General features: G+C 47.6%; 4 protein-coding genes across 6 annotated transcripts; 1 reads left to right on the top strand and 3 right to left on the bottom strand.

The window, feature by feature from the left end:
• Positions 1 to 131: 131 nt before the first annotated feature.
• LOC121598873 lies at positions 132 to 4,289 on the bottom strand. The gene is made up of 5 exons (XM_041926220.1): positions 3,774 to 4,289; positions 2,841 to 3,702; positions 1,865 to 2,776; positions 923 to 1,792; positions 132 to 844 (listed from the first exon to the last, which is right to left on the bottom strand). Exons 1-5 carry the CDS (start codon positions 4,018 to 4,020, stop codon positions 187 to 189), a joined length of 3,549 nt encoding a protein of 1,182 aa, XP_041782154.1. The 5' UTR covers positions 4,021 to 4,289; the 3' UTR covers positions 132 to 186.
• A 1,176-nt stretch (positions 4,290 to 5,465) lies between these two features.
• Positions 5,466 to 8,927, bottom strand: LOC121598876. 2 transcript variants are annotated; one of them, XM_041926224.1, is made up of 4 exons: positions 8,168 to 8,927; positions 7,179 to 8,096; positions 6,266 to 7,111; positions 5,466 to 6,209 (listed from the first exon to the last, which is right to left on the bottom strand). In XM_041926224.1, exons 1-4 carry the CDS (start codon positions 8,833 to 8,835, stop codon positions 5,546 to 5,548), a joined length of 3,096 nt encoding a protein of 1,031 aa, XP_041782158.1. In that variant the 5' UTR covers positions 8,836 to 8,927; the 3' UTR covers positions 5,466 to 5,545. The 2 variants fall into 2 exon arrangements, with proteins under 2 accessions (XP_041782158.1, XP_041782159.1); XM_041926225.1 differs by having other exon boundaries at positions 5,913 to 6,118.
• A 2,298-nt stretch (positions 8,928 to 11,225) lies between these two features.
• Positions 11,226 to 15,836, top strand: LOC121598499. Its single transcript, XM_041925438.1, has 5 exons — positions 11,226 to 11,506; positions 11,592 to 11,695; positions 11,783 to 11,854; positions 13,642 to 14,490; positions 14,576 to 15,836. Exons 1-5 carry the CDS (start codon positions 11,416 to 11,418, stop codon positions 15,200 to 15,202), a joined length of 1,743 nt encoding a protein of 580 aa, XP_041781372.1. The 5' UTR covers positions 11,226 to 11,415; the 3' UTR covers positions 15,203 to 15,836.
• On the bottom strand, positions 15,250 to 26,923 carry LOC121598498 (titin). 2 transcript variants are annotated; one of them, XM_041925436.1, is made up of 8 exons: positions 26,839 to 26,923; positions 18,904 to 26,099; positions 18,756 to 18,816; positions 18,055 to 18,676; positions 17,471 to 17,984; positions 16,482 to 17,403; positions 15,883 to 15,996; positions 15,250 to 15,693 (listed from the first exon to the last, which is right to left on the bottom strand). In XM_041925436.1, exons 2-8 carry the CDS (start codon positions 25,779 to 25,781, stop codon positions 15,514 to 15,516), a joined length of 9,291 nt encoding a protein of 3,096 aa, XP_041781370.1. In that variant the 5' UTR covers positions 25,782 to 26,099; positions 26,839 to 26,923; the 3' UTR covers positions 15,250 to 15,513. The 2 variants fall into 2 exon arrangements, with proteins under 2 accessions (XP_041781370.1, XP_041781369.1); XM_041925435.1 differs by lacking the exon at positions 26,839 to 26,923 and adding an exon at positions 26,199 to 26,713.
• Between the last annotated feature and the right edge of the window lie 918 nt (positions 26,924 to 27,841).

Genomic DNA, 27,841 nt, shown 5'->3' with positions numbered 1-27,841 from the left:
ATTCGAACAATCTTGTAAACAGTACATTCTGAAGAAGATGTTGATTATAGCTACTCATTTCGACACACAAAAGGAACCTTATAAAAAAAATATCCGTTTTCTTTCGGTATACGTGTGAATTGCAAAGAAACTGTAGTAAAATGTGCCATGCATTTCTATTGTTGTGCATTAAACCTAGCATGTTGATTAGTAAAATAGCAGTGTTTCCCTCAAATCGTATGGCAATCCAAATGGATTGGAAACTTTTTCCACCTCTTCCATATTATCTATTATCCAATCCAGATGACGCTCTGTGTCCATGTACACTACTGGATAGTGTAGCTCACACAGTAATGGCTTGATCTGAAGTATGCCTCGCAGAAAGTGTCTCTCGCCCGAACTGGTCTGTTGAATTGTCTGCAGCGACGAACCAATCAGCAAACCGAAACATTGCTTGTTTGGTGATAGTTTAAACGAAAAACATATCTTGCTATTGTCAATCGCAAAGTTGACTGCCAAATCATTCCAACGTTTTTGACACTCGGACGATTCAACGTACCGCTCACCTGGGTTGGGATTGAGCAAGTAAGCAGTTCCTGCGTTTACTTCAATGGTAGCCAACCTGGATGTTTCATAGCTGCGTACCTCGTCCAGCACGGGAAGACAGATCGGTTTGACATTTGGGTCAGATGTATCCAACGCCCTGGCAAGATGAATTAACGCAATATCGTTTCGATGATTAACACTATCGTACTGTGGGTGGATGATGACCTGGCGCACTGGTATCCATTTGGAAGGATCGTCTAGACATGTTGCTGATTGAATGCATCCCCAACGAGTTTTACCATCCAGTAGTATAGAGTGTCTAAAATTTACGAAGCAAATAATATCACTGGTTAGTATACTACCAGCAAATCAAATCAACCGTACGAGGATCACTTACTCCTTACTATTGTCGCTGAAACATGCCGCCAAACTCACAGCATACCATTCGCTTATTAGCGTGACTACACATCTTTTCGGTGTTTTATTGGTCGCATTAGAATATAAGAAACCCAACCACGGGATAGTTGGATAACTATTGGACGATTCATTCGCAGAGGGCATGATTCCACAGTTGCTGAAATTGACCATTTTTCTCTTGGAAGCGTTCTGTATTGGTGGCAAATTGATACGCCTATCCGTGGCCTTGATCAAATCGGCCTTCGATTGTGCGTTGAGCTCTTTGGCCTTTATGTTGTCCACAATCCAGTCGAGAAACCGATCAACATTGGTGAACAGCTCCGGTAGGTACGGTAGCTCGTTCGGAAGATTGTTGCGTAGGTTGATGCCGCGCAGAAAAACTCGCTGATCCTCATCTCTACTGAAATGCAATCGGGCTTGCAGTGGCGCACCTGCATTCAGTAGTAGCGACTGTATACGATTGTCCTCATCAACTGCACACCAGGGCACGGCTTGCTTCGAGGTCAGAAACCCTTCCAGTGCCAGTTGCCGTTGACAGGTGGTTGTATGGAGTACCGTCAGTGGTTTAATTTTCATAACATGTAACTCATTCGATGCAACAACTACCTCAATCGGTTTTTGGTTCTGCAGTTCGCTGAGGAATGGCATGCAGATGGGTCTGATGCTTGGATTGAGAAGGTTTGCCGGTTCGGCAAGCTCGACCAGCGCGATATTATAACTGAGCGGATCTTCTGCATAGTTCGGATGAACGATTATTCTCCGAATTGCTGCCTCAACTGCCCGAAAGCAAGTGTCGCCGGCACACCGTTGCTGAAATATATAGTTAAACTGTCCAAGGACAACCGAGCGCCTGTGGAATGGAATGGAAAGAAAGGTATTGAGCGTGTACTTTTGAAGATACGAAATGGAAAGTTGTGCTTACCACCATGCCTTTTGTTGCACTAGATGAGCGTTTGTCAGAAAGTACCGTTCGCTTATCAACACTCCTACACTATCGATGGGCGGTAAAGTGTCGAAACCTAAAATGTTCTCTGCTCGGATTATCGAAACCAACCACGGAAAGATGGTAAATCGGCCTGCCGGTCCATTAATGAATTCCGGTATTCCGCAGGTGTTCATGTTGAATAGACGAAGCTTTTCGTTCCCTGACTCCTGCTGCTTTTTCTTCCATTGAAGTTGTAGCGACTGATTTTCTGGTAAACTTTCTATTCCGGAAGTTTCCTCCGGATCGTTGTACCGCATGTTGTACAGTATCCAGTCGATATACGCTTCGATATTGTTGTAAACGGGCGGGTCTTGCGAACGACAGGCCAGCCCAATCAGCTCGTATCCCCGTAGAAAGTATCGCTCCGAATTGTTGAATATCTTCATTTCATGGAGCGATGCGCCCGGAAACAGAGGAATGCAATTTTTATCATCCTGCTTACTCGCAATTGCTGCACAGAGCAGTTTGTTTTCCAGAACCAACTCAATCTTCCGTTCGGCGTACTGTCCAGCACACTGCACAGAGTTCACATAATCAACGCGAATGTTTTTGGTAGAATATTCTGCCGTTGAAAATGACGCTACCGATAAGTGTGTATTTGCGTTCGTTCTAAGCTCGGGCGTAACAGGCAGGCAGATGGGCTTTACATTCGGCTGGGTTGTATCGGCTGGACTCAGCAGCTCAATCAACGCGATATTGTCCGCAAAATTGTTTGTACCGAATTTTGGGTGGCGTACAACTCGTTGAATTCGACGTGTCTGTGAGGGATGCGAACAAACGGTCGACTCATTCCGATAGAAACATTCCACTTTGGGGTATTCCCGATTGCTACCTAGCACAACGAAAGCTCTGTTGGTGAAAAAGAACTCATCAATTTAGTGTTTCCTAAGGGTAACAGTAAAGCAACACTTACTCAACTCCATCGTTCGAAAAGCAATCCGCTAGCCCGACAGCGTACCATTCGCTGATGAGCGTTACAATACATCTGAATTTAGCTTCGTTCGGAGCTTTGACAAAACCAAGCCAGGGCAGTGTCCATCCAGCCCTATCGTTGAGAACAGTTGAAGATTTCACACCGCACGTTTTGAAGTTGAACAGTCGTAGCTTCTCCGCATAGTCTATGTCCAGCACGTCATTCTCGAATGATAGCACTCGCTGATCAATGTACTGGGAAATCCATACTAGGTACTGGGCCACATCGGTATAGGCGGTGTACTTGAGTGGATCACACAGTCCAGTGTTTCCACGCAGCGGAGTAAAGGATACCAGGCCCCTCACGAACCATTTACCGGAGATTTCAAAGAACATGCCACCACCACTATCTCCGTTGCACGCGCTCGCCCCCATCTGCCCTTTGCCGCAAAACATGTTCGACGTCAGAACAATTCCGAACGCTGTACGATCACTTGCAATGCACGTCAACGGATCGACCACACCAACCAACGCCTGTTTCAGTTGATCCGATACAATATCATGCTCGTTTTTGCCGAATCCAACGATCGTTCCGTTTCGGCCCACAATCAAATCTAGCTTGTTGTCCATAGTCCACAGGCAGACGGGCTGCACGTACTTATTCATCGTTATGTTGGAGTTCAGTTTTATTAGGGCAATGTCATTGTTGAAGCTGTTACTGCTAAACCCCGGATGAACTATTATTTCCTGCACACCAAGCGTCTGCGTGTATTCACTTGCTTCCTTAAGATGAATTCGTCCCACGTGTACTGACACACGAGCTGCAGAGATCACACTTCTGCGACCATGCACACAGTGTGATGCTTATAGCAAATAATCAAACGATTTCGGTGAGTTCTCGTGAAATGGTAGGTATATTTTATACGCATCTTACCTGTTAGAATAGTGTTCTGATCAAGGATGGAGCCCCCGCAGGCGTAATCCATCCTTCCGGCCGTTTGATGAAAGATCGCCGCATGCCATGGCCAGTGGCCAGCCTTCGCGTCGATACCATTGTGAATAAAGTATACCGACTTCACCTTGCGTCTGCCACAGGTTATCTGATTCTCTTGTGCTCGTGTTTTAGACAGCAAATACAGAAACCCAAACAAGAGAAGAAACCTTTTCAGCGAACAATGCATGATAATAAAATAAATTTTATAAATTGCACTCAAAAACTCTAAAATATTTGGCGAACTGAAGGTGCCAGGCTGCACAGCACCGTCACAAAGCTGTAAATGAATACTGTTCGCTTCTTTGCCGATGGCTAGAGAATGCGATGAAAGAATAAACCTAATGTGCTATCTTGCTTGAAAGCTCGAACCAATGTTGCGTGAATGTTTCATTTTGTTAGAATTAAAAACAGGTTTTTAATCGAATCAAATGTTTGGGTCTGTGAATTTTTAGCGCGACCGCCAGAAACAGTCTATCAAGAAACAAACTATGAAGCTTCCGCGAGAAGAGCAACTGTACGATCGCTTGTGGTTATCAGCACATAAGCATCATCAGTGGTTTGACAACATAGCGACTAGGAAGAATGTACCGGACAGCAGCAAACCAGTTTGTTTTTTTTCTTCTTCAGATTTCTCTCTTCTTGAGGGTTGGGTTGGCCTTATAGTAAACATGAGTAACTTTGCGACTCTTTTGAACCTGCTTTTGAAACACATTCGCCATGGTATTGCTTTTTTGCAGCCAAATTAAAATGCTTAAAACCACTTTTCAACTGAATTTATGATTACCCAAGTGGGTGAGTATTCAAAGTGGGATAAACAAAGTTGAATAGCAATGGGTTTCTTCTTCTTTGGTTCAACAACCGTTGTCGGTCAAGGCCTGCCTGTACCCACTTGTGGGCTTGGCTTTCAGTAACTTATGGATTCCCCCCATAGCAGGATAGTCAGTCCTACGTATCGGGGCACGGTCCATTTGGGGCTTGACCCATGACGGGCTTGTTGTTAACACTCTGGGCGCTGTGTGGCTCGCTTTGGAATCACAGCTTTGTTCACTCCCCTTCTTTGTGATTGGTCTCTCAGCAACTCTCAGCAGAGCGCATTGCAGCGGGAAGAAAGAGAGAGCGCATATTGCAGAAGCAGCATCGTACGTGAGGATCGGAAAGAGAGTGAACGATCGTAAGCCAATGAAACGCTCTCATCGCTCTCTTATCTTTTACTGTTTTCTCCGCAGAAAGCTGATGCAAAATGCCAGCGCCCAGAGTGTTAAGTCGTACGAGTTGACGGCTGTACGACGAGACTGGCTTGGGTTTACAAACGCTAAATTCCAAAACTTCAGTAAATGTATCTTTTTTTTCTTTTTTATAGAGCTTTTTTGAGCTGAGCTGCTTTTTTTTGCGGTTTTTTACAAAGCTTTTTTTGTGATTACGGCACGTCCCCATGTAATTCGGTCGGTTTTGAAAAACCTCTGACGATCATTCCGTTACAGTGGGAGTGGAAGTCAGAAACAACTCGTATTTGAAGTCCATACAAATCGGACAGGCTTGGGATGGCGTTTTCAGTTCTGATGAAAAATATGACGTATCGATTAAAACACAGCTCTAAAGTTAATAACCCGTACGGTTTCCATGCATTTATACCAAAATAGATCGTTGTCAAGAAATTTCCATTCATTTTGATTGTTCACTTTCCAACAGGAAAGGTGAAAAAGGATTTTGTTTTATTTTTCACTAAAATATAGAACCTTTCGTAGATCAAACGGTAGTTTTTCTGGCTCCTCCATAGTTTCCATTATCCAATCCATATACCCATCTGTGTTTGTGTAAACTGTAGGATAGTAGAGACTGCAAAATTCGGGAAAGATCACTTGAAATCCGCGCAGAAAGTGTCTTTCACTCGATTCTAGTCTTTGCAATGAGTGAAGCGATGCACCAACGAATACACGAACACATTCTTCATCGATCGTACGTCTCTTAATCACACAATGCTTCGACTCATCGATTGTAAATTTAACTTTCAAACCTTGCCACCGTTTTTTACATTCCGTCAGATGTATATATCTGTCATCAACGTTGAGCAGTTTTATTTGATTATTCGAGTAATCTCCAATATCCAAAACCAAGCTCGATGTATCATAACTACGTATTTCATCAATAATCGGCAAGCAGATGGGCTTCACATTTGGTTGAGATGTATCCACAGGAGTAGCAAGCTTAGCCATCGCAATATCGTTGCCATAGTTGGTTCGGTTGTATCGTGGATGTAAGAAGATCCTTTGGGTTGCAACGCTTTGCTTAGGAAGAGGACAAGATGCAGAGTCATTTGTCTTAAAACATTCTATTGTAAAAGGGTTTTCTTTAGGAAATCCAAATTCTATTACATATCTGAAAAAATACATATAATTGATATGATATCAAACTATATATGTGACTGTACTTACTCTGGGTTAATATCACTGAAACAATATCCTGAACCAACAACGTATCGGTCGCTAATGAGTGTTGCCAAACATCTGCTTAGGTTGAAAAACGGTGCATTGGAGAATACATTCCCCATCCACGGCATTGGATAGCTGCTTGATGATTCCCCACATGTGTTAAAGTTAAACAATGCCCTCTTGGAAGCATGCTGAACTGGGCTCAAATGCACCCGTTCATTCTTGCTTGTGCTGATGAATGAAGTTTGGCGCCATTTTACCCGCATGCTCTCCACTATCCAGTCAAGTGCTTCCTTGGTAACACTCTCAAACAGGTAGGGACCATACTTCAAAGGCAAAAGACTATATTGACCATATACATTTTCGATATCCATCCCGTACAGAAAGTAGCGCGTGCTTTCTCCGTAGCGTATCGGCTTCTGCATCGGACTGCCCAGCATGCTATATAATGGTATTTTTCGAAGCTTTTCCGCCTCGATTGCACACGTATAGTTCTCATTGTGGCTATGAAAATGTTTTTCTAGTAAAAATCGTTGTTGGCAATTCCGGTCATCAACCGTCGTTAACTTTTTACTTTCAATCTTATACGAATCGCCCTTGGACGATATTAACACTTCTGTCTGATTGTGCCTATGCAGCTGGTCCATGAACGGCAAACAGATGGGTTTGACAAATTTGTCGTCAAGATTCGGCGGTTCGAGTAGCTCTATTAATGCAAACCCGTATCTTAGATGTTCAGGAGGGAAGATAACATTTTCGATTTCTACCACCTGGTGTGTTTCTCTACATATGTTATCGTAGCAGTCACCGGAATCATCCGAATTATACTGACCTAGTAAGAGAAACCGCCTAGGAGGTGAACGGAAGGAGAAATTATTGAAAATTGATCACTTACACACAACACAAATTCACTTACCAATGTACATCGTTATGAAAACTTCTATACGGGGCCAATGCATACCATTTGCTTATGAGCACTACTAAACTATTGATGGAAGGATATGTATCTTCATGATTTTTGGCATCCAGAAGGAACCCGACCCATGGAAAGGCATTTATCGTATTGGACAGCGCATTGGGTGTGCCACAGGTATCCATATCAAAAAGACCCAACTTTTCCTTTCCAGGTTGCTGCTGCAACATGCTCCACTCCTTTCTGAGTGTTTTTTGAAGTATGTTAACAGCTGAATTACCATCCAACTCTTCTAGAACGTTGTATTTCATGTTGTACAGTATCCAGTCAATGTATCGTTCGATATTGATGTACATTGGTGATGCAGATTCAAAATCACATGCCCGTCCGTGGAGCTCGAATCCACGCAGAAAGTATTGCTCCTTGCCCCCGACCATCTTCATTTCCTGGAGCGGTGATCCCTCTATAAGTGCATTGCAATTTTGTTCGTCCTGCTTGCTCGCTATTTCTGCACAGAGTCTATTGTTTCCCAGATTCAACGTGATATTCTGTTTTGTGTACTGTTTCATACACTCAGCAGACTCTAGATAGCGGACGGGCATGTTTTTGTAGTAATGCTCATCAGTCGTTGAATCCGTTGCTACGTGTAAGTTTGTCTTTGCGTTCGTTCTAAGCTCAGCCGTTACAGACAGGCAGATAGGCTTCACGTACGGCAGTGTGGTGTCTGCTGGGGCCAGCAGCTTGATAAGAGCAATATTATCCTCAATATTGCTGGGACTGAAATTCGGATGCACAATGATCCTTCGAATAGGCCTTTTATGGGGGCGATGGACACAGGTGATGGCAGTAGCGTGAGGAGCAGAGCTAACTATACAACTTGAGTTAGGGTATACGTTTCCAACATCTAGAATAATGAAAGCTCTTGGTGTTGGAAAAAAATGAAATTTAATTTTTAAAATAACCTCTTTTCTAAACAAAACTATAATACTTACTCATCGCCGTCATTCCTGAAACAATGAGCAGGTCCTACTGCATACCATTCGCTTATGAGTGTAACAACACATCTATATTCATTGGTATTCTGCGGTGTGACAAACCCAAGCCAGGGCAGTTTCCATTTAGTAGTACCATCTATAGCATCTATGGCCGATATTACACCGCATGTCTTGAAGTTGAATAATCGTAATTTTTCTTCATAGTCTATATCCAGCACATCGCTTTCGAAGGACAGCACTCGCTGATCAATATACTTCTTAATCCATTCTAGGTACTTGGCCACATCGGTATACGCCGTGTACTTGAGTGGATCACACAGTCCGGTATTTCCACGCAGAGGAGTGAAAGACACCAAGCCCCTCACGAACCATTTGCCACCGACTTCAAAGAACATGCCGCCACCGCTATCTCCATTGCACGCTCCCACACCCATCTGTCCTTTCCCACAGAACATATCCGACGTCAGCACAGGTCCAAATGCTGCACGATCACTTGCAATGCACGTCAACGGATCGATCACACCAATCAATGCTTGTTTCAGTTGATCCGACACAACATCCTGCTCGTTCAATCCGAATCCAACGATCGTTCCGTTTTTGCCTACGATCATTTCCTGATTGCTGTCCATGGTCCACAAACACACGGGTTGCACGTACTTGTTCATTGTAACGTTAGAGTTAAGTTTGATCAACGCAATATCATTGTTAAAGCTGTTACTGCTAAACTCCGGATGAAGTATAATCTCCTGCACACCGTGTATTTGCGTATATTCACTTGCTTCTTTCAGATGAATTTGTCCCACGTGTACTGACACGTGAGCTGCAGATATCAAACTTCTATGTGTATGCACGCAATGGGATGCTTGTAAAAAAATAATAAAACAACATAAACTGTAAGTTTCAATAAAATCTAGAATATTTTGTTTTATGAAGTACCTGTGAGAATAGTATTCTGATCTAGTATGGATCCACCGCATTGATATTCTTCTTGCCCGCCATTTCCATGAAAGATTGCTGCATGCCACGGCCAGTGACCGGCCTTCGCGTCTACTCCTTGATGAATAAGGTAAACTGACTTCACCTTACGTCTACCACAAGATAAATAATCCTCTTCTTGTCCACATGCATGCGACATGAAACACAGAAACGCACATACTACAAGAAACCGTTTCAGTGAACAATACATTATTACACAGAAAATCACCCAAAACTTCGCACAACAACTGGATTGTAACTTAAGAAAAGACGGACACTAAACCGCACTCTGCCGTGGCAAGGAAGTTAGTGATCTGATTTTGCCACTATCGGCGGAGAAGACGAAATAATAAAGCAATAGTGAGATCTAATGTTTTGTGGATGTTGGATTTGGGGAAACCCCCAAAACTGGTTCCTAATCGAAACATAAAGTTCTGGCTTGTGAATCTTCATCGCGCTCGGCCAAATCAATGTTGGGTTATGCAAATTTGGAAGCTTACGCGTGAATAGTGAGTACCGGTTTGGCTGCATGTGGTCGATAGCGTGCAAGCAAAAGCAGAGGCTCGACAACCTATTAAACAGGTATCTCAATATTAATGAACGATTTTTTCTCCATAATGGTTCATCACCATCTGCTAACATATGTGTTCGTCAAGTTCTTCTTCGCTTATTTTTAAAACGTGTTTTCTGAAACGCGGCAACGATAATCTTTGGCCCTCGAACGGTCCGTATTCGGGAGCGCATAAATAAGAACACCGAAAAAAGAAGCTCAGAGATGAGATGCCACTGATCTGAGTGACCGGCGCAAGACCGTCGTGGCCGAGGGGACAAAAAGATAAAAACCGGGCCGGGATTTAACTCGTGAAGGTCTCGAATACCGTACGAAAAAACGCCTAAGATCGGTACGTTCGAGACCACAGCGAATCGATAAAACTGGCCCGCTAAAATCGACCAGCTCAAAACCGGTCCACGCACGGTGAAACTGCTAGGGCACGGGGAGCCCAGAGCCTAGGGAAAGGGGAAACAATCAAACATCTTATCAACGACCGTTTGATTCTTCTTCCCCAAAATGCGTTCGATTGGCCCACGATAGACCAAATCGTGCGGTTTGGTCGTCTAATGAATGAAGGGGTAAAGGCATCGTTTTATTGCCTACCCCCCTCTATCCCCATAACTCTCTCTCTCTCTTTCTCTCTCACTCATTGCATTCGGGACCGGTATCGTCGTTTGTTATCAAACCGTAGCCAAGCAGGTGGCAGCATTCAGCGAAACAAGGGTGCATGAGTTTGATAACGCAATTTGATAGAATTCGTGGATGATGAGCGGAGAGGAAGGTAGATGGTTGTGATTGATTTTAAAATTAGAATGAGCAGCTTGATGAAGTAGCTTGGTTCGATTCCGGTTTCAAGCACAGCAAATAAAAGGCGTATAATCATTAGTTAGAGCTCGTAGGTCGTGTAAAACAGCATGGCCTAGGAATTCCTTTGCTCGAATTTAATCTGTTGCATTGCAGACTAAAAAATGCGCCATAACTCACACTATGACCGCACAACGACCTGTTGCTTTCCTTTGAAGACTTTCAAGGCTTCAAGTTCAATGTAAAACTCTCATGTTGCCGAACACACGCCAAAGATCTGCAGGAATCGCTCTGAAGTGTGAGATCGTGCCGTCTGAGGCATAAATCTCATACATTGCGGAAGACGTTTGAAGTGTTACCACCGCAATGAAGCAACTCAGGGCCGAAGATATGAACCAAAACAATAACCGATCGGCTGACACGTACTTTGGCGCTTGCATACATCATTCGAACGATGCGACGGAACGCCGCGCACATGATGCTCGCGTAACGAAAGCCCTATTGCCTATACTGCTGCCAAGCATTTAGTGTTGCTCGTACCGGCCAAAAAGGTACAACCGGTAAACAAGAAGCGGACGCCTGGTGGTTGGCTTGCCGGAACTGTCAAACACACTGTCAGGTACGCGCGGTTGCTGGCGGGGGTAGAAAACTATTGGTTACCGTTGCTTAGTGACCACGGGCAATGTACCACCTAGCTGGAATGCGTTGTTTGTTTCTACCGTACGTCTCCCAGGTCAGTCTTGGCAAGCAGTTCGGTGTGGGCTGACGGGCAGATTTGGTTGGGGTCCTTTTTGGTGAAATGTCTGTCATTTTTTTCGGTCTATAATTACTTGAAAAGAACCCAAATTTACGTTGATCTAAATTGTGCCGTGTTTCAAATTGTTCGAACGAGGGTTTGGTTTACTTCTTCTAAATGGCGAAGAAGGGAGGAGTTCAGCAACTCCAGACAGAAATCAACACCGATGATGAGTTTGAAAAATTTCTCGAGCGTGATGGACTTTTGGGTAAGTGTGTATGGCCTGAGCAAGAGGTCCTATTCAAGACAGTGCTGAGGCTTTGCTTATTCAACTATTCTATTCTATCTCACAGTTTTGGATGTGTACACGGAATGGTGTGGACCGTGCGTGGGCATGATTGGAAGTCTGAAGAAAATCAAGCTGGAACTCGGCGGTGATAATTTGCAGCTCGCTATCGTACGTTGAGGCGGTGTAAACATACCTATACAAGTACCTTTAAATACCACAGTACACGATTATATTTATCTTTTCTTTTTTTTCTAGTGTAAATCAGATGAAATCGGTGCCCTGAAGCGCTTCCGGAACAAAAGTGAACCCACGTGGCTGTTTGCTTCGGTGAGTAGTTTGATGATTTGATTTGAATTTAACAATCAGTGTATGCCGTTCGTATTGAGTTACACGACCAGTGCGGAGCGTATTCCTCAGATGGTTGCATGTTAAAACGCCATCCAAAGGTACCATTCATGACAAACACCACAGTGTTCGCAATGAGAAATTCATCGTTTAAAGTATGACCATTTACCAGCACACCCATAAAAGCTCAGTATCAGGGAGCTCTGCTTAAAGCGAATCCTGCGAGCCCACTTCACCTTTCGGCTGAATGTTAAGCAGACAGTAAACCAAAAACACACAACTTCCACCAAAAGCTAACAAATCAGCAATGACAGGTTTATGAAAATGAGCAGCTCCGATCGAAGGCAATTTATTGCGACAGTTCGATATGCGATACAACTGTTCTATAGAGAGAAAGAGATAGAAAGAGAAAGCGAGTTGACAACATTACAGCACAGCCCTGTAACCGGGGGAAGGGGGGGGGGGGGGCAAAGAAATGCATTTAAAGACTAGTTGATGGTTTAACCACAGCACGCCATCGGTTGCCAAAGGCGTCCACCATGTAGAAATGGATCCTAAATGGTGAACAGTTTCTTACAGGTACAAGCATCATTTGTGACTAAAAGTACAAGAATTTAAGCTTCTCTTTTTTAAGTTACATACTTTGAAGTCAATTCCATTTCCATTATTTTTAAGTCCACATCACTAATAATCAGTTTTAGTTAAATATATTTTATGTAAAAACTACTATATGCTTATAACAACATCACCCACTGTACCTGCTGCTAACAAATCGGATCGGGTGGTGTGCTGCAAAAAGTTTTTTTTCCCGTCATCAACGTTTAGATTTTGACCCGATTTAACTTTTGCAGCCCATTACATGCGGCCCAGCAGCTCGATTTGTGTGTTGAGCAATTTCAACAATGAAAGTTGAAGGTTATTCGTGTCCGTATAAGGCAGTGTTGACTATCTGTCATGTCGGTTGTTGGATGAAAAAAAAATTGCAACAAATTTGCGTTTTAATTGCGGCACGAACATGGTGCAAGAAAATTACAATTTAACTTAACAGACCTGATAGCGGTGCATAGGGACGAAGGGTGTAGAGATTGATTCTATTTTTACCACCCCACAAAACACCAAAAAGCAGAATCCATTTTGTACCGCTTTCTGCAAACAAATCGTTTCAATTTTTATCGAAATTGGTCACGCAGCCACAGGGGCACCGTTTGCCTGCGGCTGCATGACTGGGTGCGGAAAGTTGTCAATACTAATCGATACCGACACCGGCGGTCGGTCGTACCGTGGGGAAAGTAAATATTTCCACCCAACTCCCCCTCAGCTGAGCGCGTACGAGGAACAACATAAAAGAACGTTTACGACATGCCCATAAACAGAGAGGACGGACGCATTCCCAGGAAGCGAGAAATTCGTTCCTTGAGCGGGGGACAGCGTGACAATATCCTTTTTTTCGGCCTGCCAATCATTCTTGTGTGCACCAAGGCCGAAGACCGCTCTGGTGTGTAAACTAATAAAGAAGAAAAGTTCAATTAAATCAACGCAATAACGCGTGCGCTTGGGGCCACGTTACAGCATTCTCGCACATAAAACATATCGTAAATGACCGCAGCATTGCAATGTTTGAATTTCATTTCCGTTAAGGGCGCCTATTTTGTGGCTAGAAGAGAAAACAACGCGTCAGCGCGTGTGTGTTTTGTAATGTTCTTGTAGAACTGTTTTGAGCGCCAAAGATTGAGCTGACTATTTCATTCGCAAACGCTTCTCTCTCACAGCACGGCAAGATCGTAAACCTGATGTTCGGTACCAATGTGCCGAAGCTGATCAATCTCATCACCGAAGAGCTGGACATCGAGCTGAAGTGCCGGGCGGGCGAGCTGGAGCGCACCTACTACGAGCTGTGGGAGCTAACGCCCGAGGAGCAGGCGCGGGAGGACGTGCGCCAGGAGCGGGAGGAGGAGGTGGCCCGCATCGAGAAGGAAGCGGCCGCCAAGAAGCGGCTCGACTACATCACGCACGTGACGGACGAGATCATGGGCAACATTCCGGACATGGGCATCACGCTGTTTATGCCGCACGTGCACAAGGACGTGTTCAAGAAGCTGCACGATCACGCCGAAAAGCACGACCTGCACATGAAGGAGAAGCGGCTGGTGCACCTGAACCCGAAGATGCTCGAGGTGCTGCACTTTGAGTGCGAAAACCGGCTCGCGGACGATGTGTTTGAGCAGATCTACTACAAGGACATCCAGGCGTACGTGTGGAAGCTTACCGAGGGCGAGACGCGCTCGCCGGAGGAGGTGATCGGGGCGTTCGTGAAGATCATCACCGAGCCGGTCGAGGTGCTGGACGCGGACGGCAACGTGGAGAAGGTGATTCCGCGCATGATCGAGCCGCTCGAGATGCTGTACAGCGCGAACGACGGCACGTGGAAGATGGTGTCGAAGCTGCCGCCCCAGAAGAGTGCCAGCTCGATCGCGACCACCAACTCGTCCGATTCGTCCCAGAACGTGTCGAAGGAAACGTTCGACGAGGAGGCGTGCCCCCGGCTGATCATACCGGGCGTGTGGACGCCAACGAACCGGCGTGCAAATGCGGCTCTATTCTATCTCCTGTTCCGGCATGTGAGTAATCGAAAAGGGTTTGGTTTACTTAATTTCACTTGTACATAATGGTTCCTGTTGTCTTTTCTAACCCGTCGACGCGTAGCTAACGGAGCACTTCCTTCCACCGGATCCGGTACCGGAACCGCCCCACATTTGCATGGTGTTTGACGCGTACAAGAAGCGGGACGTGCTCGAGGTGGCCATGAACGAGAAGTACAAAACGCAGGTGATGGCGTTCGGGTACTTCAGTACCGGCGATCCAAAGACGGCCGAACTTATCGCCAAAACCACCGAACGCTACACGACCAAACGCCCCAACGTGAACGACAAGCTGATCATGAAGGTGTCCAAAGCGACCAGCCACGCGATGCTTGCGCTTACCGCGATGGGTCCGTGCTACGTCAGCCAAAATGCCGTCGAGGGGCAGGAGGAGTGTGCGGCACTGTTTCCCCCCAACTACAACTTCGTCGAGGAGGAGAACGAAACGGGCGAGGTGGAGAAGAAGAAGCACAAGAAGAAACGGCGCGGCAAGAAGAGCGACACGTCGGTATCGTCGGCGACAGATTCGGCCATTTCGACGACACCGTCAGCGGAACCGGGTGCCGACGGGCAGGGCGAGTTGGGCACGATCGGGGAAGGTTCCACCGGTGAGGAGGGTGAGACGACGTCCTCCTCGCAGAATTCGCCTGAAAAAACGGGTGGCGATCCGGAGGAGGGAGCTCCATCGTAAAGCAATTTCATCGAATTTCTCAAGAAACACAGAGGAGCGGCATAATCTTTGTTTTATAATTCTGTTTTAATTCCAAACCAGTTCTTCTCACGCTAGCAGCAAAGCGCTACTACGCTCATTAGCATACCTTTACGCTCACAGCTAAAAACGCATAAACTAAAATTCACTCTATCTTAAAATTAAAATCTGCGTACACATGAACTAGAAATGTTACTGTTGGCCGCAAACTAAAACCGCAAAAAAAGAAAAACAATGCATTTGGAATGGCAGCACACACGATGAAGCGAACGAAAGGGCATTACGGGCGTACTCTACGTGCGCAGTACGCGAACACGCACGAACCCTGCCTGGTAGCCGATGGCGTAGTACGCGTACGACGTGGTGTTCGGATTCCAGCGGATCTGGTTCAGCCGGACGGCGGGATAATGGCCGAGCTTGCCGCGTCGCCACGTCTTCAGATGAAGCGATGCCGTGTCCATAGCGGTGGGAACCTAAAGAGCATAACATAAAAGAGAGGGAGAAGAGAGAATCGTGTGAGTGATAAAAGCACGTTCAAGGTCAATAGAAGTGGCTTAGTGTTAGTGGTATTTAATGAATGAATAACATGAATAAAATGAGACTTAAACAGCGCTAACCGGGTCGCTTCGTTCGTCGGAGTAGGGGCTATGAATCATACTGACCTTGTCGGTGTCAGAAAAAAGAAGACCGTACTCTTCCGAGAACGCATCGTAGCGCGAAACATCGGCGGAATCGTTTTCCGGTTTCAGCTTCATGGAGATGGTTGTTGTTAAAACCTGTAAAACATGAATGAAATGTAAATTAGCTTCTATGCTGAGAGAAGTTCCAGTGACACCAGATCGATTTTGAACGCCCCATCAAGCGATGCACGGTACGGTCTATTCGATAGCGTGTCCGCATCGCGCACGAGCGGGTGCATGTTCGAAACCCGGTTTTGCTCTCTCTTCAACATAGCTCTCTCTAGAATTATTGCGGGTTTTTTTTACCACTCTCTCCCATCTTCAATTCCAATGTTGGTAGCTATTCGTCAAGCATGAATCATGCACTACGTCACATCGCTCCTGTAAACGCTTCCATACACCAAATGTCTATGATTACGTTGTTGTGATTGAAGCGCGGGATGAGAGAGCGAATGTGTGTGGTCATCTTGTGTTTTTTGTTGTCAACGTTTGTTCATGTCTTAAGTAAGTATGTAGGAACTGCCCCCACCCATTCCCCCTTCCCCCTTCCCCTCCCCACCTTTCCCCATGTGCTCCCTTACCTGTGCCATCTTTTTGTAGTTCATACCGAACACGAAAGGTACGGGACGGTGGCAAACCAAATCGCCACCACTGGTCGAAACCGCATTCATGCTCAGCCAATCGTTCATGCCGAGATCGGTCATCTCGGCGCCGAGCGTAAATATGCCAAACATTCGCAGACCGATTTCGCGCGGCTGATGCACAGTGTACGCACACCGATCGATACACAGCGCATCGTCGTACGCAATCACCAGCACAGGGAAGTGCATCATCCAGCGAAGGGCCGGCATGCGGCTTCGCACGATGGTGCTTAGCGATTCGAGCGGCTGGTACAGCCCACAGCGCAGATCGTACACCTTCAGCCGCCGGTCGGCATTGCACACCACGAGAAACCGCGTGCCGGAGCTGTAGTGTAGATCGAGCGCCGTGATGCAGCTGCTGCTAGAGTGCAGTATCCTGTGCACGGGCAGCAGCGTTCGGATGCCTTCCTTGGTCCCGCAGAGCAGCGACGATTTGGCGGCCAAGTTCCACACCGCAACGACACCATTGGAGTAGCCGGCCGCCAGCACGTTATGTCCCTTTTCGCGGGACCACGCAATCCTCAACACGCTGCGACCGGTGAAATCAGCGGCAGGACCGTCGTGAGTCGGTGGAGTAGTGAAACTAAGCGAAAGCAGCATCACCGGCCGAAGGGGCAACACTCTGGGGGGCGTACCGGGCTTGGTGTCCTCCGGCGTTTCCGCCATACTGCGACTCAGTGCGTACAGATGAACATCCCCATCGGAACCGGCGACCGCTAGCAGGCCGAGTCGATCGAAGTCGTCACCCTGGGCGGGATCGTTGTAGCAACCGCTCGGGCAGAAAGCAATCTGCCAAATGGGCCCATAGTCACACGGGATCGCGAACGCCAGCCGAGGGTTGCGAGCTGTTATCTTCGACAAACTGCAAGTGACGACGCGCAACGATTAATCGATAAGCCGGTCCGTTGCTAAGAGTGTGGCACACTTACCTCGGATTCTGAAGCGGCCCAACGTTCCAGATCTGCACGAGGCACTTGCGTGGCTGGGGCACGGCGAGCTCTTCGCAGCTGTAATACTCATCGTACGTCTGCTTGCACGCAATGGCCAGAAATTGATCCGCATCCGGCGGCACACCGTCCGGCAGAGGCAACCAGTCGAGCGACACTACCGGTCCACCGGTGAAAAAGAGCTGCTCGCAACCGAGCGCTTCACCCTCGAACGTGCCCATCTGCTGCCAGCGGTTCTTGAACGGTTCCGCCGTATAGCCCGGATCGTACACCTTGGAATTGCACTGCACGTAGCGCATCGAGCGGCCCGTGTTCGGGAGGTAGTTGTGCAGATCGTGAAGCGAGCGGAAAAATGAAGTGTCCACATCGGGCCGAAGCTCGCTGAACAGTAGTCGTGCGGTGTAATGATCCCGCCGAAACTCGTGCGTCCATTTCACGGACATTAAGTAATAATTAGCCTTTTCCGCCTTGAAGTCGACCGATTCCTGAAACACCACTGAAAGGAGTGAAAAAAAGAGCCATGCATTAATGAGTAGAGAAAAATTCCTCTTAAAGCATATACGTACTTTCTTTGTACACTTCCGTTTCCTCGCCAGCCGTCGCAGTCATCGAACTATCCAGCAGCTCGGATGTGTTAGCCTTGCTGGCTCCTCCTGCCTGCTGTTTTGCCGCACCTTTCTTGCCACCGCTACTGTCAGCGCCCTTTTTCGACTTGGATTTGTTCGCCCCCGCCGTCCCGGACTGCTTCTTGCCTCCCTTGCCCTTTTTCGCTTTCCCACCACCCAGCTCTTCATCCTCCGCATCGAGCACCCCACTGCTGTACGTATCGTCCGAAGCGCTTCCATTGCCGCTCGCTACATACGCATCCGAATCGCCGTCGCTGCCGAAAATCCCCGTATGCTGCTGCAGGGCCGCCTTGCGTACCAGATCCGGATGCACGAGCCGTATGTGGTCGTAGACCGTGCTCTGGTTCACGGTCATATGTCCACACTTTACACACTGGTAGGCCGGTTTCGGATCCTTGCCGTCCTCCTGGTAGCTGTGCTCCCGGCGCATACACTCCGCCGTCATGCCGAAGAACGCGCAGCCCTTCTTGGGGCACACACCTTCCTTCGATTGCTGCAAGTGCGTCAGCCAGCACTTCATGATGAACTCGGTCAGCCCGTCGCCGCTTATCTTGCGCACCAGCTACAAAACAAACGGGGAGATTTTGCATGAACGTCGTGTCACGGTTTTTGTTTCGCTCGGCAAAAGCTCAGCGCATTACCTCGTCACCACCTGCTTCTTCGTTAATTTCTTTGGTCAGTTTTTTAATCAACCGCTCGGCGCTAAAAGCAAACACACACACAACACAAAATTGCCTATTTTAATTTGCTCAGAAATGGGGACACAAATCCCATGGGGTTGAAGCTTACGTGGTGACCGACTTCCGTTTCATCCGTCCGCTCGGGGTCGTTGTATTGTCGGCCGTATGTTCAGCTGCCTGGCTCTCCTGCAGCTGCTGCTGCTGCTGCTGCTGCTGCTGTTTGAGCTTCAGTACCTTGCAGTGCTGCAGCTGGTGGACCGTTATGCTGACGGCTTTCATTTTCCGCCCGCAGTGCTCACAGGCCGTCTTGCTCTGTTCCAGCTCATCCTTCGACTTGCCGCACGTTTGCAGGTGCGATGCCATGCCGGTGCCCGACTTTTTCACCTCGCCGCATCGTTCGCAGGCCACCTCCGCCCGCCGCTGCACCTTCATGAAGCGCTGTATTACGGCCGACATTGCCTTCACGTCCTGCAGATCGAACGGTTGATCGATGCCGACCCGATACGTGGCCCCGTTGTGAAAGTTGTAGTGCTCCTGCCACACATCCGGCACAATGCTGGTCCCACAGTGACCACACTTTACCAGCGGGTTCTCCGGATCGAGCTCCAGGTGGGTATGCTCGGCGACGATAGGCTCATCGCCATTGGCCGGCGATTGTTTCGTCGCTGCACCACGGCCACGGCCTCTTTTCCGTCCCTGCTTTACCGGTTCTTCGGGCGGAGGGGACGCTAGCAGTGCCCGACTGTTCCGCACGCGGATCATCTGGCGCGGGCGGGGCGTCACGATCTCCTCCTCCGATGCGCTTATCTCGGGGATGGCAAACGTCGGGGCGGCAGCTGCGCTGGAAGCTTTAGAATGTTTGGAGGAAGCAGTGAAGGACAAGTGAGAACTACCACCCCGCGCAGTACTAGAAACGGAAGGATCATCAGTGCTACAATCGACGGCAATGGCGGCGCTTTTCTGTGCAAGGTTGCTACGTACACGCAACGAGGAACGCTTCTTGCGGCGCAAACGACGTCTCTTGACCGTCTTTGGCTCACCGCTAGAGGAAAGATCGTCACCATCGCTGGCCGTGTTGATTCTGTTGCGACTACTGCTGTTGTTGCTTTTGCTTCTGTTGCTGCTGCTGCTACTGCTACTACTGCTAGAGTGCCTTCCGCCGCTTTTCCGACTCCTGCTCGGTCGCTGTAACGTGTCATGCTTTTCCTTAACACTTGCTTTCATCTTCTGCTCGGGCTTACTGACCTCATCTTTGCCCTCGGCGCCATGATTTGTATCGTTTCCAGGCCCTCCACTACCATTGGTAGTTTTCGATGGTTTTTCTCTATTAACAACCGCCGCATCAACGGTTGAAGATAATCCATCAGTCGAACAGTCAGACACTACCTCGTTGTTCGGTGCGTCCGAACTATCAAACAGTGGCATTTCCACCATCGGAGGAGTTATCAATTTCGCCCTCTTCTGGGGCATTCTTCTACCAGCAGCCGGGCGTTTCGCGGCCCTTTTCTTGGCATTCCCTTTAACTGGTCCTTCTGTTACCTTATTCATTGGAGTATTTATTGTTTCGACCATAGGCGAAATTGAAGAACTCACCGGTTCTCTCTCTACTACAGCGTTGCTCGTTGCATTATCACAGGTTCCGGTATTCACGCACGCAGTGGAAACATCTAACAGTTTAACAGGTGTCTCTTTTGCCGTGTCGATTTTATCACAGGTTTTGTCGTGCTCGCGTTTGATTTCACCGTCGATTACGCCGGTAGAAGCTACTGCCGGAGCGACCGGCAGTTCATCTGAGCATTGCTTTACGTCGTTATCTGAGTCCAGCAGCGATACTGCTTCTTTAATCTCTACTGCAGCCTCATCTGCCATTCTATCACAGATGACGGTATGTTCTTTCTCCAGATCCGCTAGTACAGCGCGCATTGATGTACTGCAACCGGAACTGTGCGCTTTCTGTTGCACGATAGGGCGTTCTGTCGATGGATTTGCACGGTCGTTCTGGACCGTCGTACCGTCTTTGTTGCAGAAAATGCTTAATATCTTCTCTTCTACCAGCGACTCATCCGATGTTGTCGTAGAATCATCCGTTTCGACAACAATGTTCTCCTCATTCTGCTGCCGCCGCTCGCGTTCTTGCCCCCGGATATATCGTTCCAGTGGAGATAGGCTTCGCTCCTCGTCCGATTCCGTCGAGGAGGAGGAGACGTAATTCAAGCGCTGCTTCTCTTGTTGCACCAAATCCTCAATCAAAGACTCATAGTTAACGTGCTTCAGTAATAGCTCCACTAACTCGTCCCTTCGCCTTTTACGCTTTTTTCGCTTCGGTTTTTGTTTCTGCTTTCTTCCACCGGAAGTTGATATTGGTTTGGTGGGAGTCACAGAGGCAACCGACAACTCTTCCTCCATACGATCGAACTCCTCTTCAACGGAAGCGGTGTCTACAGACATGACACGGTTTTCGCGCCTCATGCGTGCCATAGCAATGATCAAGTCTACACCGGTCGCTGGTTCTGGTACCGGAATGGGTGCTTCTTCCACTACCGGATGTGGCTCATCCTTTTGTTTTTCGGGCTCAATTGGTGGTGGAGCCAATATCGGTTCATCTGGCACCTGGTCGGTGAGTTCTGGTGGCGGAATGGGTGGTTCTTCCACAACAGGAAGTGTCTCATCATCTTGTTTTTTGGGCTCAATTGGTAGTGGTGCCAATATCGGTTCATCTGGCACCTGGTTGGGGAATTCTGGCGGCGGAACAAGTGGTTCTTCTACTGCTACTACCACATGAGAAGCTTTTGGTACTTCTGCTTTCTCTGGAGATAGCAGCTTCGATTCATCTGGCACCTGATCGGTACGTTCTGATGGTGCCTCTACTGGTACTACAGAATTAGAAGTATCTTCTGATGTTGAAATAGAAAATTCTTCATCTGCTAGTACCGAGCGAGAGACATGTTTTGGTTCTTCGGTTTTCTCTGGAGATACTAACGTCGGTTCATCTGGCTCCTGATCGGTACGTTGTGGTGGTGCTTCTATTGCCACTATCGAATTAGAAATATCTTCTGGTGGTGATATAGATAAATCATTATCAGCTACTACCGAGTGAGAAGCATCTTTTGATTCTTGAGTTTTCTCTGGAGATATCGGCTTCGGTTCATTTGACACCTGATCGGTGCGTACTGATGGTGCTTCTATTGTCGCCACCGAGTTAGTAATATCTTCTGGAGGTGAAGTTGACAATTCTTCTTCTACTACTACCGAGTGAGAAACATCTTTTGATTCTTCAATTTTCTCTGGAGATACCAGCTTTGGTTCATCTGTAGGTTGTTGGATAGGTTCGATTACCGAAATCGATACATCCGGTACCGAAAGCGATTTATCTTTTGGTTCTTCGATCGTCTCTATTGGTACCAGCTTTGAGTCATCCCGCACAATGTTTGAAGCTTCACTGTTCTTAATGATGTCATCCCTTTCTATTGCCTCCGCTGCTTCAACGAATTGATCATTACTGCGACGTTCTTCTTCAAATTCTACAATGTTACTGTGGCTTACAGTAGCGGGAGGCTCGATTTCCTCGACGCATTCATTATCAGACCCACCAGGCTGAGACTCTTCCGCACTATCCTGACATTGATGATCCTCTTGATCACTGCATTGCTCATCCACAACAGATTCTTCGGTGGCTGTTTTCACCGGTGCAGCGCCTACGGATTCAGGAACATTTTCCTTCTTCACAACTGAACCGGCTGTTGAAGATGTTTCAGCTGCTTCACTCTTTACATTTGCCACGGGAGACACGTTATCATCGGAAACAGTTGCATCAGGTTCACGTGTTTCGGAACAAGTTGTAAGAAAATTTGTAAACGTATTTCTAACTACTGTCTTAGGATATTCGCTCATCGTTGCTGGCAGTGATTGTGCTAACTGGTCACTATCATCCGTGGGCACACACTGCTCTACTTCATCCGGAGGCTCATCTGCTGAAGACTTTTCTATTGACTGCAGCATCGCATCAATTGTGCGGGCACGATTCGCAAAATCTCGTTCAGCATTGTCAATTGAAGCGTTGGAAAAACCATAAAATCCATTCGTTTCTAGGAAACGTTGCTCGCTGCAACTATTGGCTGAGGCGAGACGAACCTCATCACACGCATCGTTGCTTTCGTCGACCTTGCTGGGTTGGTCGTCGTGCGTATCTTTCGTTTTGAGCTTTGGGGCGACCTGTGGAGGATCGTTCGATGCGGTGGTAAAGTAATTATTGTTTAAAGTATCAGGCACTTGCTCCTTCTCCGCTGTGCATGCTTTACTCGGTTCGACAGTAATCGTAGTAGGGATTTCAGGTACTGAGTCGTGGTGGCTCTTCGAGCTGATTACGTTGAGCTGCTTCCCATAAGTATTGCCATATTGTCGCGGCATCATTTCTGACGGTACCGGTTCGTCTCGAGGAAGATTGTTTTCCGCTTTCTGCTTTATGTTCTGCAACATTTTGGCACGTAACATGCTCAGCGTTGTGGGCGAACATCCTCCCTTGCCTGCATCGGGCTGTTTCTTCTCCCTTCCGGCAGTACCGGAACTGCGTGCGCTTAGTTGATGAATCTTTGCTCCGGTGTTCTGACCGACGGATGATGATGAGGAGGAAGTGGACGAGAGCGACGATTGGCTGTCAGGATCGACAGAGTCACATCCTTGAATTACGATTTTGGGCACAATGCGAGGATCAACCGGTACATCCATGCGGGATGCTTCCGCTGAGTTGCTGCCATGCGCGGGTGTTAATGTCACCGAAACGATCGGTGTGGGCAGTCTGGGTGGAGCGGTACTGGCATATGGAACGTTCTGCGATAACGTCGGTCGAATGGTGACTATTGGCGCAGGAAGACATACGGGTCGGGAGGGCGTCGAAGGAATGTTCGCGAAACAGACGGGATTCGGTTGAGGCAGCACGGTAACGCTCACAACAGACGGCGGCAGCGGCACTGTGGAAGGTACGGTGGCAAACGTCGAATTTACATCGTGACCAATAATAAACACCTTCGGGTACTGGCTGGAAGAGTCAGCCGTGGTGCAGATAGGTTGACCCAGTGATTGTGTCACCGCCGAAGAGGAAGACGCACTGGGAATGCTTATTACAGCCGAACTATCCGGGAACGTATAGCTGTGCTGGTGTGTTGTTCCGAATGAAGAAACGTTCTGTATCGGCTGCCCCGACTGTCCGGGGACGTTAAAAAGACGCGGTAGAACAACGCTTGAAATGATGTTCACTTTACATTCGTCCTTTGCAGGAGTAGCTTTCTTCAGAACGACTGGTGGGACGCTTGGCAACACACTAACGCTTTCAACCGCCGTCTGAGAAGGAGCAGCAACGGTCACATTACTCTTCGCTGACGCTGTCTTTGCTGAAGCTTTTCCTTTTCCTTTCTTGAAACTGTTCATCAGCAGCAGCTTCGTTTCGTCCGTAAGCTTGTGCACTTTTTGTATCTTCTTCACGCCGGAAGTTTGTCCCCCCCCGGCGGGTGATGATACTTCGGGTGGTGCTGCCGGTGGTTTAGCCGGGGCCGGTGCTATTTTCGGCGCCATGTTTTGCTGGTTCAACACATTATCTGGACGACTCTCTAGGACTGACAACTCGTTGGGCGTTTGTAGCGCTTTAGTTGCCGAATAATCGAGCACAGTGGGAACAGCATCAAGTTCGGAGCATGCTTTCGATGGTTCCACATCCAACAACGTCTGATCTTTGCTTGGGCATTGTGAGGGAGCAGACGGAGGCGGAGGCACATTGGAAGAATTTACGATTTGTTTCTGGTTTTCCTGATTTTCTTGCGATTCTTTGCTGAGTGAATCGGTACTTTGGTTCGCGATAGGTGATGGTTTCGGAGTGGCCGCTTCCTTGCCGTTTCCCTTCGCTGGTATTGTTTTGCCCTTTTTCTTTATGTGACTTTTCAACAAGTTGGTCAGATCGGCCGAAAGCATACCCAACGGAATGGCACGCTTGATCGTTTTGGTGCCGACCGTAGCCGCGACGGGTGCGCTCGAGAGTGCTGTTTGGGAAATCGACTGTTTGCTAACATCTTGTATGGTTGGAGTTAAAGCTTGTGGAGCGTTGTCAATGGCAACGATCGTGCTGTTAGTAGCCTCCGATACGGATGAATTCTCCTGTTGAGCCGTCTGCTCTTTGATATCGCAAACAACGACATTGGCCGATTGAGATACATTCTTCGCATCCGTCTCGTTTTCGTTTGTTGTTGATTGGACGGATTGTACTGAATGTTGCAAAACGTTCCTTTCGTCTACAACCTCTACCGAATGTTTCGGTTCTGCCGGGTTTTCGCTTGTTACAATCGAATGTGTACTGTGTGATGTAACTTGTGATGACGTGTTTGGAATGTTAGTAAGCGTCTCATCCTTATCCTCCTCCTGTCTTGTGTCATTCTTTCCGGCCACTGGTTCACTATCCGGATCTAGTAAAGCGCGTTTCTCCTCGTTTTCAGCTGCATTTGCCACTGTGCTTTCAGGGCTGCTGGAGGACGAAGGCTCCTGACTGGGTGTGTTTGTCTTTTTCAGAATCGATTTTGCCGGCTTCAGCTGGGGCAGTATTGCAACTTTCGGTTTTATCCGCCGGAAGGCGGTGGCCGGTTTGGAGGGTGCTGGAGGATTACTGTTGGCGTCTTTTTTAGGCTCTTCCGGCGCTGTGATGCTCTTAGACACCTCCTCCTCCTGCAATCGTTGCTCTTGCGTAGTACCTTCAATCACTGCTGATATTGGTACGGGAGCAGCCGGCACCATGCTGTCGGTACTGTTTGATTCCTCACTGTTGTTGGACACATTTGCCGGCATGGGCTTGACTGTAGTTGTGCCGGCAGTTTTGTTCGATTTGGAGGTGCTGCTGTTACCGATCTTCCGCGCAACCACAGCAGGGATGATTTTTTTCCGCCGGAAAAAGTTACTGTTGCCGGAAGCAGCTGTGCCGGGGGTCGATTTGTTTGCTGCATCGGACATTGCGCGGCTGGTATTGCTTGGGCACTAACACACACACGCACACGGACGGGGTTTGCTGTTATCACTACGCTCACTAGCCCTTCGCCCAGCGGGGTACAGCGGGTTTGCAGGAATGCGGCCGGCGGGGCGTTTACAGCGGGTGGCGAACAAATGTGACGAAAAAACCAATCGAGCTGCTTATTGGAGTGCTAGTACGGTACACACAGGGCAGGCAGAAGTCTTGCAGCACAGTGGAACCAGACAGCGTAGCAGTAGTAGCAAACAGCAGAATCAACACACACGCACAAACGCACACGCTTCACCTTCTTTTCCCTGCGGCTGTGGATTTAATGATGAGAGATTGTGAATTAGAACGAGGTGTATGGAGAGGAGTGGGGGAAGGGGAGAGTCGCGTGCTTACACCGTGCGAGCAATTACCTTTGCGGAACTGATCATGCGGCACTCGACCGCACAGACACTGTCGCCGCCGCAACGAAAATAAAAGCACGTGGAAAATATATGTCACTCACAGCAAGCCAAGGTGTCGTCCGTCCCTTCGAGAAACTACAATTGTGCCCCTTCTTTTCACGGAACACACACACAATCAGCTTTGGCAAAACGTCTCTCTCTCAGCTGATTCTGTCACAACACGAAATCTGATCACGGCTAAAATATGTGCACTATATATTCAGATTCGAACCTTCAACTTGCTGCTGCCAGGGGATGTGCGTTGCGTGAAAACGCTAACCAATTGTGCCACGAACGAACAATCCTGTCCGAGCTGCGAAACGCAATAAGGTACCACACGCGTTTGACAGCGCTAAAAATAGAATTACCCCGTGGCTCTTTGGCTCGTCTAACTGTCACAAGCGTCACCTTGCGAACTGTCAAACACGTTTGAAGGTACAAAACGAACACAAAAAAAGAGCAATCTAATTTCAACTCCAATACACAGAAGCGCCTCACCATTGCAAAAGCTTTCGAAAAGCCTAGAAATTTATATGCGCCGGTTGTTTTTCGCCGTCGATTTTCACACATTTTCCTTCCGTTTTGACCTACCACCCTCGAACCATATTACCTGACATCCCGGACAGCATCGTTTCAGTAGCCAGATGGTGGGCTACGCTCGGCTTTACGTCGGCGTGCTGGTGCTCCTGACCGTCCGGCCCAATGTCGCACGGTTCCTCCTTGATGCAGGCTACAACAAACTGGGATGCATCCATGGCCGCGCGGCTTCCTGCTGTGTGTATGTATTTCAAATCTCTGACCCTTCGCTCAATGCCCTTCCCACCACTACCGCCGCCGCGTCACCACCAACAACAAACACGTACACAATCGCTACGGTACGGCCGCGGAAAACACTTTCACTTGGACCCGCTGCCGGATTCACGACATTGGACACACGGAAACATTTTGTTCTACGACGAATCACAATTACCTCTTCTATTGGCGGGGTGGATGAAATTGTAATCCTTTTTTGCTAGCTGTAGCTTTGTGTACGTGACGCCTCAAGCAACCGAGGAGCGACTTTTAACAAGTGTTGCCCTTTTTTTGCTACTGGTTGCGGGCAGTTCGAGGGAATGAGGAGGGAAAGCAGGGCGTCTCTTTCCCGCCCGAGGCTGTTCACTGAGGTTTTGTCGGTTTTGCTATGATTGTTTAGCGGTTTCGATGACCAGACACCGCTTGATTTTTTTAAGGTAAATTCATTTTGAAAATACACCATCGAATGAAAGCACGGATCAGTTTGTGTTGGTGTGGGTGTCGCACCAAGGAACCCGGAGCGGAACATTCAGAACGACAGTTTATGGAACGAATTGTTGCGAATTTTGGAGTTAAAATTAGTCCATGCTATGTTTAGTTAAAATAATTGCAATGTAATCGCAAAATTCAATATTTGTGTGAGAAATTCTAAACGAAAAGAGGATCCAAGCGCAGCGTGTGTTTGATGAAGTTAAAATAATTTTCAAGAATAGTTATAAAATATTGTGATATTCTGAGTACATTTATGAGATTTTCATTTAAAAACTATTTATAATCGATCAAATTGTATTAAAATCATTTCAATTGAAAAATAAATGTTA

This window comes from Anopheles merus, chromosome 3L (assembly GCF_017562075.2).
Source record: "Anopheles merus strain MAF chromosome 3L, AmerM5.1, whole genome shotgun sequence".
In the NCBI taxonomy this organism is placed as follows: domain Eukaryota; kingdom Metazoa; phylum Arthropoda; class Insecta; order Diptera; family Culicidae; genus Anopheles; species Anopheles merus.
The sequence above is the reverse complement of the archived record's forward strand: the minus strand, read 5'-3'. Positions and strand labels throughout refer to the sequence as shown.

Bases quoted from the DNA above. Each gene is read 5' to 3' on its own strand.
- LOC121598873 (XM_041926220.1), bottom strand. From the start codon at position 4,020: ATGCATTGTTCGCTGAAAAGGTTTCTTCTCTTGTTTGGGTTTCTGTAT. The intron at 3,703-3,773 runs GTAAGATGCGTA...ATTTGCTATAAG, and splicing joins TCAGAACACTATTCTAACAG to CATCACACTGTGTGCATGGT. The intron at 845-922 runs GTAAGTGATCCT...CGTAAATTTTAG, and splicing joins TTCAGCGACAATAGTAAGGA to ACACTCTATACTACTGGATG.
- LOC121598498 (XM_041925436.1), bottom strand. From the start codon at position 25,781: ATGTCCGATGCAGCAAACAAATCGACCCCCGGCACAGCTGCTTCCGGC. The intron at 15,997-16,481 runs GTAAGGGAGCAC...CATGTTTTACAG, and splicing joins ACTACAAAAAGATGGCACAG to GTTTTAACAACAACCATCTC. The intron at 15,694-15,882 runs GTCAGTATGATT...TATGCTCTTTAG, and splicing joins TTTTTTCTGACACCGACAAG to GTTCCCACCGCTATGGACAC.
- LOC121598876 (XM_041926224.1), bottom strand. From the start codon at position 8,835: ATGAACAAGTACGTGCAACCCGTGTGTTTGTGGACCATGGACAGCAAT. The intron at 8,097-8,167 runs GTAAGTATTATA...TCCAACACCAAG, and splicing joins TTCAGGAATGACGGCGATGA to AGCTTTCATTATTCTAGATG. The intron at 6,210-6,265 runs GTAAGTACAGTC...GTATTTTTTCAG, and splicing joins TTCAGTGATATTAACCCAGA to ATATGTAATAGAATTTGGAT.
- LOC121598499 (XM_041925438.1), top strand. From the start codon at position 11,416: ATGGCGAAGAAGGGAGGAGTTCAGCAACTCCAGACAGAAATCAACACC. The intron at 11,507-11,591 runs GTAAGTGTGTAT...TCTATCTCACAG, and splicing joins CGAGCGTGATGGACTTTTGG to TTTTGGATGTGTACACGGAA. The intron at 11,855-13,641 runs GTGAGTAGTTTG...TCTCTCTCACAG, and splicing joins CCACGTGGCTGTTTGCTTCG to CACGGCAAGATCGTAAACCT.